Source organism: Daucus carota, chromosome 6 (genome assembly GCF_001625215.2).
Source record: "Daucus carota subsp. sativus chromosome 6, DH1 v3.0, whole genome shotgun sequence".
Lineage (NCBI taxonomy): Eukaryota > Viridiplantae > Streptophyta > Magnoliopsida > Apiales > Apiaceae > Daucus > Daucus carota.
The window spans coordinates 5,688,517-5,699,464 of record NC_030386.2 but is presented as its reverse complement, the minus strand read 5'-3'; the positions used below and the strand labels follow the sequence as shown (position 1 = coordinate 5,699,464).

Genomic DNA, 10,948 nt, shown 5'->3' with positions numbered 1-10,948 from the left:
GAAGTCATGTACGGCGAGAAGCACGAAAGTAGCAATTCGACCAAAGAAATTGACTGGAGGGTTCGAGTGAAGTGGATGCATTTAAAAGACCAAAAAAAAAAGATCATGAAAAGGAGAATCAGAAGTCAATCAAATGTCTCTTACTTTGTGTTTGATCGGAAAGAATGGAACACAATGGAATAAGCAAACATAAAAGAAAATAGGAGGGAAGTTTTTGTTTAAAAAAAATTAACAATTGAAAAAAACTGTTACAGCGAGATTTGAGAATAGGAGAGACGAGACATTCCTTCTCAAAATGGGGCTCAAAATTCATTTCATTCCTTTCAGATCTATTCATCCCTACCACACACAACACTAATGAAATATGAGGTCAACCCTACTCCTAGAGTCCTAGTGATGAGGTCAACAGTTCATTCCAGCTCTTAAATTCTAATTCCTTGCTGGGGTTAACTGTGCAAGATTTTTCAAAGGTCAGTTTCTAGAAATTGGAAAGCAATAGACGCGAGAAGTCATTGTACAGAATTGGCAAATGGGTAGCACAGTTCAACCAAAAAAATTGATTGGCATTAAGTTCATTATCTGAAACAAACTAATTAACGGATATTGACTATGAAGACAGTTAAACTTGGGGGAAAAAAAGCCTTAATCTGTTACAACATTCAACAAAAAGTCTTTACCAAGTTAAACATTTCCAGAGGAGGGGTTAAACACAAATATAAACCAAAAGCTCCAGGGACTGACACTGACCAAGCCAGAAAGTCAGGTAAAAAACATATCCTAAATCACCTTAGAACCACTGATCATCTGTGGACCTAAAGGATTTTCATTTTCTACATATGATTATAACTATATTCATCAGATATTTCTTTTTATATTTATGTCATGATAGAGATCGCTGCAAAAGCTTCCGGTAGCTGTTCCTGGATCACAAAGAATAAACATGTTCAGTACTAGTTAAATTGCTCTTCGGACGTGAAATATTTATATTTTAAATGGAGAAACCAGTGAGGACATTGCATCTTATTAGCAAAAGCTCTAGATACCTCTACTAGAATAACAGTATATACAATTTACTATGCAGTCTACAGCCAAGGACATTCTTACAATCCAAATTGTAAAGACAAGCAGACACCACTAGAGAAACAGAAAGATTACTCATTACTCAAACACAGTAGTGTAATGATGATATGTAACACATGGTTCTCTATAATACACGGGTGATGAATTCATGAATTTAATCAGGACTCGTGAATTTAAGGATACACGGGTGATGAACTCATGAATTTAATCAGGACTCGTGAATTTCAGGACCAAATGCTCATATAATATGCTCCATCACAACTCTATAGTCTATACTTGACAACATGATCCCACAGGACGGCAAGAAGGTTATGGCAATTGAAAAGAAATGAAGGCATTCAAAAAAATTTGACAATGACACTACAAGAACTTAGGTCACCAGCAGATAATGATTGTAAAATATCTTTTGCAGAGTGGTCATCAGAGATAACATTAATAAAATGTACAAAATTCCAAAAAAATTCTGAAATTATTAATTGTATACCCTGGCTATGTATAGATCTCTTTGCGTGACAAGTGTGCAAACAATTGACATACTTGACAGTTGATCTTAGAAAATCGCCACATAACAGATAGGTTACTTGCCTGAAAAACAACTGCATGTAAGCAGGTTAGAGTCCAAACTTTTCAATAGTCATCATGTTATACTGCCATTTTCATTTCGATTTTCTGGTGGGGATCATAACCAACGAGTTTGAAATCAGCAGCCTCAAATGAGTCTATGTTCCTCTTCTCAGAATTGATCTTCAAGACCTACACAAAAATAAAATTTTAGTTTCATCTAATATAGGGAGCTAGATTACAAAAAAATGACCAAATCCAGCTCATAATTCATCAAAGCTTTTGGCAGACTACAGTCCATGTCTTCTAAATTGATACTTACTGGAAATGGCTTAGGCAGCTTCTGGAGCTGGTCTTGAAGAGGCCTTACATGGTTGAGGTAGATATGAGCATCTCCAATGGTATGAACAAAATCACCAGGCACAAGATCTGCAAAAGATAAACAGAAATTTTTTTTAAGTGTTTTTAAGAGCACTATAGGCCAAGAAATCAACTGTGACGGGTCACTGGAATAATCCACATGGTAATAATATTTGTATACAGAATGCTAGCTCTCTAATTATTAAAACATCATGGTACATAGTTGCACTTTGCACAAAGCAACTGACAACTATAGCAACAATTAAAGCAATCAGAAAGCTAGTCAGTTGGTACCAAGTACATACCACAAACATGAGCAATCATGCATGTTAAAAGCGCATAGGATGCAATATTGAATGGCACGCCAAGACCCATATCAGCAGAGCGCTGGTACATCTGACAAGATAACTCGCCATTTGCTACATAGAACTGAATAAAAAGAAAATTTATTATTAAAACACAAAAAGGACTGGATAAAGTGTAAACATTTAAAAACTGTTGTAACAATAACCTGGGCAAACATGTGGCAGGGTGGAAGTGCCATTAACTTTAGATCGGATGGGTTCCAAGCTGAAAGGATAATCCTCCTGTCATCAGGATTCTCTTTTATCTTTGAAATAACATCCTGTAACTGATCAAATCCTTGGCCAGTGTAGTCAGCATGCATATCAGTATACCTGTATATGACAAGTTCTACAGATCAACAAACAGCTAAACTTCTGCATTAAATTCAATTAAGCCATTACTAGTAGGAAAGGAGATTACACCTTGCACCAAAGTGTCTCCACTGAAAACCATATATAGGACCCAAGTCACCTTCTTCCCTATGCGTCAAACCAATACTGGGACGCAATAAGAACTATATTATTAAACAGAAATTAATGAGAAGTAGCCTCGTATCTGAACCATGAAACAGCCAACTACCTGTCAAGATAGTCCCTGGATCCATTGCCTTCCCAAATATTGATGCCCTTCTCCTTTAGAACCTGTATTCAACATTAGATTAATTAATAAAACTTTCTCAAGTTGACATTGACATTGTGTTTGGTTGGGGAGAATGGAATGAAATGAGTGGAATTAAAGAAAAATAAAGGTGGGAGGGAAGATTTAAGAAAAAAATGAGTGCATGCAAAATTGTTATCATGAGATTTAAGAAGATAAAATGTGTAGAAGAGAATGGAGAATTCCTTCTCAAATTGGGGCGTTTGAGCTCTAGTTTTAGTTGTAACGAATGGAATGGGGGAATAATGAAATTTTTGAACAGTTATCAACAATATACTTCAAATCTCTTTCCAATCCTTCTAAATGCATAGTCCCCAACCAAAAACAACATTATTGAGCAGAGCTGGGATGTATGATTAACACATCTACATATGTGAGAAACGATTATCTAACTGATGCTTCAGGAAAAAGACATGAGCTTTATATTAAATACAATTTCCCAAAAGCCACTGCAAGTGCAATCCTATATATGCAGTGGTTGCAGATAAAATCCGAATTTAATACTAACAAATAAAACGAAAAAGTTTGCATCCTGCAAAACAGAAATTGTTTATTACCTTCGCATTAGTTGAACCACTGATGAACCAAAGCAGTTCTTCCACAACTCCTCTCCAAAACACTTTCTGTCCGATTACAAACAGCTGAATCTCAATTCAAATACTCATATACTTACTTCAAGAAGAAGAACAAAAATTAGCACAGACATGCCTTGGTTGTAAGGAGTGGAAAAGATTTGCGCAAATTGAACCTCATCTGTAAAAAAGTGAATAGGAGAACCATATAACGAGTCAGACCATACCTATTATTACATAATATGATTTGTGAAAGCTTTAGATATTATTAGAAAAGGGCAATAGGTCTTTATTACTGCTAGCATTACCTGGCAACCAAACATAGAGACAGTACCAGTACGAGTCCTGTCATTCTTTTCCACACCATTTAAAATGATATTCTCAACCAGCCTCAGATACAAATACTCCTGATGTTTCTCAAAAACTGGCTTTGGGAGAAAAGAGAACCTCTGAACTTCAAACTTACCAGAATCTGAGTTACCATCAGACAACAGACCATTTGCCTCACTTGCAAGCTCCACACCAGAATTCCTCACACGAACGTAAGTTGTAAAACAGTAACGGATGTTGTTTTCCACCACTGGAAATGATGAGTACCACGGCTGAAAAACAGATTCATCGAGCGCAGGGATGAAGGTATCACATTCGATGTGTTTTCCGATTTCGGTGATGTGGACTGCGTCACATCCAGGAGCATTAAGAGCTTCCCTGCATCAATAAAACAGCACATCAAAAATGTCAAAAGGAAATCTCCTTTATAAAGAAGTAAAAAGCCAAGTGTAGTCACCTATATATCTGGCCACCCCCTATGACAAACACCTTTTCGATCGAAACACAGTAAGGAGATTCTGCTAATAATTCCAGAGCAGAAAGCAGGCTTCCACATATCACAACATTTTCGGCAGTTGCAATGTCAAAGCTTCCTGAACGAGTCAGAACAACATTAAAGCGTCCAGGCAGAGGGCGATGCTGAAGCGGAATGCTTTCCCATGTTTTCCTGCCCATTATAACTGCATTCCTTTTCAAAGGATCTGATGTGGTCATGGTGACATCTTTGAAAAATTTCAGGTCAGAAGGTAAACTCCAGGGCAAACTACCATCCTTGCCAATGCCCATATTCTGGGTCGCAGCAACAACAACTTGATAAGTCCTCTGTGGATTGGAACTTGTAATGACACTTCCATTGGTAGGGTTCGTGAGAGTTTCACTAGCCATAAGTGTAGCAGAAGGTCGGCAGTGAGCGACGTTAAATGTTGATAAGTTGAAATTATACCTATTAGACCGACTTCTGACAGGGTATAAAGAAGCCTGAAACTCAAACAAAATTGAATTAGTTCAAGTAAGTTGACTATAAAGAATAGACAAGTCAACGTGGCATAAATTTGTGTAATAACTATAGCAGAAAACTCATAGTGAAATAGGAAACAAAAAACAAAGATTGCTTTAAATATGGAAACACGAGGTAGATCAATAAATCCAGATTCCCAGGCTAATTAAATAAAGGAAAAAAAATGTTCATGTTTTACCAGTGCCCAGATTTGATACAATAACTAACAGGGATTTATCTGCTTAAGTGATCCAATGTGCGAAATTCTAATCAAAGTTGTTAAACATTTTGATGTGAGAGCAAGCAAGCCACATATCATACTTCACTATTTTTCTTAAAAAAACAAAGTAACTGTAACTATTATTTAAACACAAAAAAGAAAAGAAGTTACAGATCCGACAGCATAGATATGATGCAAGATCTAAAGCGAAATAGAAAACTATTTCTTTGGAAACAAACAAATAAAAGTTGGGCTCCAAACATTTACAAATATTGCGAGTCAACAGCAAATGTGTGCTCGTGTGGACTTAGCGATCAGAAATACGTTTTCTGTCTCTATATAGACATAAATACCAAAACGTAGATAACTAAAGTGACTACAGGCTAGAGCAAAGGGTTGACGATGAATATTACAGTATAATTCAAAGCATGGTTGACCAAAAATAACAATAATAATTTATTCACTAGAATAGATTTATTGGAAACATCGAACATTACAAATTTATGAACCAGATAGCAAAGCATGACATGGGTTCATTCTTGAATGGAACATAAAGTCTATTTCTTAATTACTGTAAGAGGAATTATGGAAGACATAAAAGGTTTTCAAATTGAACACGTTTCTTAACTCAATAGTCAAAACTTGGTTGAAAATATAGCAAGTCAAAACCGGAACCTCGCTCTAAAAAAAAGGCTATATACTACAAAAAGATACGGTAAAGATGCAAAAATCCAAACACGGTCAAACTATTTAACATTTAATGATGGAAAACAACACTGTCGATTTCACGAGATTTTGAACTGGATAGACGAAATTAGTTTTCCCATTTTAAGACAATAATTTCATTAACAAGAAAAACAAGTCAAATGTCCTCTACCTACATTATCCTTTGTCTAAAATACTGAGAAACAAGTGACCACCTACCAAGAAGCGGAAACGTTGAAATTGACACAAAAGTCAATCAGAATACAGCAAGTAGGCAAGTATTGTGTAGCTATCTAGTCTAGTCAACTACAGTAATAAAATACGGTGAAGTTGCCTTGAGTTTTCTTCTCATCAAGATCATAACGATAGTGCAGAGTAGTCGAGACAAGCATCCAACTCAGAGTAAGTTAGCAAGTGTACAGTAGTAATGAAATTTGTGTAAGATATAAAATGTCAAACCGACGCAACAAGTGTTCATACACTGATAAACCTACACAAACGAACGCAAATCAAAGGTACTGAAACACGAAAACACACACGGGGCTGCAACAAGCAGAATTGAACAGCACAAGTCACAAACAGAATTAAACAACACAAGTCGAGAAGAAAATCAGCATTAAAAATCCACAGTCCATAAAATCAGAATTGTGCATAGATCCGACACCAAAATCAACGATAACAACAAATTCCAGTAAAATAAAAACGAAAATCAGAAGAATCAAGTCAGAGTATGAACAAACAATAAAATGAGAAATCATAAAAATGCTTAAACACGAGTGACAAGTATCATCGGAGTGTTACCGAGGGGAGAGTGGAGCGCTTGAGAGAGAAAGTGGATAGGGATTGTGGAGGAAATTAGGGTTTTATACATAAAATCAGAATAAGAAATAAAAAAGAAAAGAAAAAGAAAAAGAAAACATACACATTGCGGAAAACAAGGGTTTGGATGAAAGAAGGGGCGTTGAGGTTGAAAGACGACACAAAAAATCAAAAGGCACGCTTCATGCGGATGCCGCCAAGCCAACGCCCCCAGCTCCTCCTGTCTTCTCCTTCAATTCGCCTCCACTCTAGTGCTTTTTTAGTCTAAACATTTCAAACCTCACTTTTTCAATTTTCGTTTACATATTTTTGTTTAATTTTCATGTAACAAAAATTATAATTTTAATTAAACATTAATATTATATTAAAATTATAATATAATATAATAATATATTATTAATATAACCTTTTAGTTGTACAATTATTGACGATGATGGACTCGAACTTTTTAAAAATTTGAAGTTATGATATCATCATAAATAACCAGTCCACGTAACATTTTAAGATGACAGACCATGATATTAATATAATATTATATTTTTCAATAAATTTAATAATTTATATACATAATTTGATATAGATACTTTTAGATAATTTTAAATATATAATTATTGAAATCTCAATCCTGTTTATTAGTAAAAATTTAAATATTTAATAATTTTCTTTCTAATATTAGATCTAACAATTTTCACATTTCGTTCACATCATTCAAAACAAATAATTTTAGATTTTATATATATATATATATATATATATATATATATATTAATAACAAGATAATATAGATCTAGTCCCATTAATTTTTATTTCAAAAGGAATATTTATTTTTGTATATTTACTTAACATTTATAAGCTCAATATCCATGTATAAACTATTTATTTTTATTCACTCCTCTTTCGACATAATCTAAAAGAGCTTGTTTGTTTTGAATAATCAGCTTCTACTTCTAGCTTCTGTGCTTCTTGTTCTTGACCCGTTTGTGTAAACACTTTATTAACTTATTTACTTCTCAATTCTATTCTATTTTTTAATTTAAGCAAGAAGACACTTCTTTTAAACTAACTCAAACGGCCCCAAAGTCTATTTGACAGGTTTCCAAACTCATGTCCAGCATCCAGAGTTTCTTTACTTTGCCGAAGAAACGTTAATTATAACCACAAACCTTGTCCTCAGCTGATCCCCAACCTAGTTAGATATCGAGCCAAGGCATTGTGGCTCACCTCCACATACCTTACAATCAAGTCACTTTTCTTTTGCTCAAACTATTGGATGACCTTTGTATGGTGGGTCCACGAACCACCTTCAATCCTCTAATTCTTTAATATCCTCCATGTTGTGTGATTCCAGCTCGACTTTATTCTCATCCTATAGAAAAAGCCACTTTCAATCCCACCAGCATAACCCACAATTTGTTTACACATCTTGTGAGAAATCTTATGCATGGTGTTTGGATACATTTTGATTATTGTTACTCTGTGATCTCGCAGCACCACCCCTATCCTTGAGTCATTTTCATTGGACATAGGCTGCTCAAGAGTGAAAGCATGCATGTTCACTTTGATATAGCCCTTAAAAGAAAAGACCCAAGACTTATCCATATGTAAAGCTTCTTGTATTACTGAAGACTATGTTTATGCGTGTCTTTTTTCCTATTATCCTGAAATGATTTGAAAAGCCCCGTAAGACTTGTATTATATCAGTGAGACGTGCATGTTAAGTGTCCAAGCCATTATAATTGATTAACTGCCCAATGTAACGACATGATGCATACTGCTGTATTTATTCAGCTAATGTAGACATTTGGATTTCCAATAACAAATTTTCTCTATCTCCCCAAAAGTCACTTGAAGATCTTCTTGGGTTGGGCTTTTATAATGATTAATATTTGTTAATTCTCGGGTTGTCAGTAAAACTATAACCTCTTGACCCACCACCCTTATTTTGATCTTCTAGTTTGACCATTAACATCATGCACTTAAACTTCTGTTCTACCTCTATCGTCCTTTGCTAGCTTATCTGCACCCCATAAATGATCTCTAGAAATATATTTTTTCTTATAGTGATTATCTCTTATTAGTATCTCCCATAACTCACTTTCTTCAAAAAAATTCCTCCTTTTGAATATCAGCATGTTCCTTTATGAAGGCTTCTTCTAGGAGTTTTGAGTCATTGTAGAGTGTAAAGAAGCCATCCAGTGTTGAATGTGTCATAATATGAGAATACAAATAAAGAACTGCTTGTCTTTCAGTTTTTAGAGAGTTGATAACTTTGCATGACCCAAAGTCCGTTAAGCAACCTCCTATGCCACATTGGATAGTTGGGTTCTAACTTTTTCTAGGAGCCATCCGTGAAATCAATATAGTTACAATAATCACGTAAGACCCCCAAGTCTTGTCCCTTTTTAGTTTGGGTTAACAGTGCTTTTATAGGATTTACTCTCCAAGTAGTTTAAGACTTTCATACAGTTTATTTGATGCCACCGACCATTTAAAAGCTCTTACTCCAAATTGAGTTGTTTATTTCCAAATTTTGATGATTGCCATTTCATTCCTTCCTAACCACATTGTCTAAACACATGCACAATATGCACCTTTTATTCTAGCCCCTTTATAAATCTTCGTAGCTTGCCATATGTTGTTTACTCCTACTAATCTCTAAGTATCCATACTCTACCATGCAACCACTTCTTTCTATATTTTAACTACAAAATCACATTCCCACAGTAAATGCCTAACTGATTCTTCCCATCTGTAACATATGGTACACGTCATGTTCTGGAATGTTAGAATTCTTTCATTTAAGAGTTTATTTGTTGTAAGATACCATGTATCATTTTTCATAGGAATATAGCGATTTTTGGAGGTACTTTGATGAGTTGCCATAAATTGTTTTAATTTGTTCCTCCTTGAGTTCCCTTGCTGCATGACCAAACTACTTTATCCTCTCCGGCCACTAGAGTTGAAGAATTAAGTATATCTATAATCTCTTTCTCATCTCTATCCTCCCAAGCTCTTAGGGCTCTAGTCCATTTCAATCCTTTATCTTTCTTTTACTTCTTTGGTCGTACAATTTCTAAAAGGAGTTAAGCTATATAGCCTTGGAAGATGATTGATAATGACTCCTCCTTGCACCAAATATCTTCCAAGAAGAAAATGTTTTCCCCATTCCCGAGTTCTCATCTGAAGCCATGTTTAGAGAAGTAATTACACCACAAGGTTTTCTTATGAATAGCTGATTGTAGACATTATATGTGATAGATCCCTTCTATTCCAACTTTGCTCTAGGCCTTCATATACTTTTAAGGAATACTTCTTCTAACCGGATCTTTTACAGAATAAGGACATGATGGGAAAATTATCGATACGACGGGAAACTAGACTGACGAGATGATACTTAAGTAGATAAGGATAAAGACCAGGTTGTCAACTGTGAACTGGCCATATATTTTGGACATAACGCAAACTGAGAATGTGGATATGTTAGGGAGGTTAACAGATATATGAATTGATTTTTTGAACATCACGAGAGATATAGTGCCTGTTTGGGACGAGGGGAGAAGTGCTACTTTTCCGAAGAAGTTGGCTTCTGCTTTTCTTGACCCGTTTATGTAAAAAAGCAGAAGCACTTTTTAGAAGTTACAAATACTAGTTTTTCTCTCAAAACTTCTACTTCTTTGCCAAACACTTTAATTACTTATTTGCTTCTAACTTCCACTTCACTTTTTTACTTTAATCAAGAAGCACTTATTTTAAGCTCATCCAAACGGTGCATATAATGAGAAAATACATCATAAAGAGGATGGTTCATTTTCACTAACCATAATTGTCATCCTTACTTTACATTCTTGCACAAACATTTTATCTAGTGGATTTTCTTTAAGCCGGATATACAATCTCGTCCGCAGTTTTTATCCTTTAACATAATTTTCCGTATCATCAGTTTTCGATGTCATTTATACTTTGTTTAGATTAATTCATGTTACTCCCTCCGTCCCTTTGACATGTATATGTTTGGATTGGACACGGAGATTAAGAAAAGCGTATAAAGTAATATAAAATGAGATAAAAGAGAAAGAAAAGTGAGTAAAATGATGGGACCCATCAATATATAATTAAGTGGGACCCATCAATATATAATTAAGTGGATGAAAGTAGTGGGCGGTTGGGATTTTTATATTATAAAAGGTTACTTTGTGAAGGTTTTAGAATGTATAGTATCAAGGGGCCGTTTGGTTCGCTTCAGGGAAACGGAATGGAATCCAGAAAGGGAAACGCGGAGAAAGGAAAGGAACGATCCTGAAT

General features: G+C 35.0%; 1 protein-coding gene across 4 annotated transcripts; it reads right to left on the bottom strand.

The window, feature by feature from the left end:
• Positions 1 to 625: 625 nt before the first annotated feature.
• On the bottom strand, positions 626 to 6,888 carry LOC108193031 (bifunctional dihydrofolate reductase-thymidylate synthase). 4 transcript variants are annotated; one of them, XR_010284678.1, is made up of 12 exons: positions 6,750 to 6,888; positions 4,363 to 4,883; positions 3,884 to 4,283; positions 3,708 to 3,756; positions 3,561 to 3,622; positions 2,926 to 2,987; positions 2,769 to 2,843; positions 2,513 to 2,678; positions 2,307 to 2,430; positions 1,964 to 2,070; positions 1,666 to 1,833; positions 626 to 920 (listed from the first exon to the last, which is right to left on the bottom strand). XR_010284678.1 is itself a non-coding variant. In XM_064079955.1 (11 exons), the coding sequence occupies exons 2-11, from the start codon at positions 4,788 to 4,790 to the stop codon at positions 1,723 to 1,725; spliced, it is 1,584 nt and encodes a 527-aa protein (XP_063936025.1). In that variant the 5' UTR covers positions 4,791 to 4,883; positions 6,750 to 6,888; the 3' UTR covers positions 1,665 to 1,722. The 4 variants fall into 4 exon arrangements, 1 of the variants encoding a protein (XP_063936025.1); XR_010284679.1 differs by having other exon boundaries at positions 6,629 to 6,772; XR_010284680.1 differs by having other exon boundaries at positions 778 to 914.
• Positions 6,889 to 10,948: the final 4,060 nt, after the last annotated feature.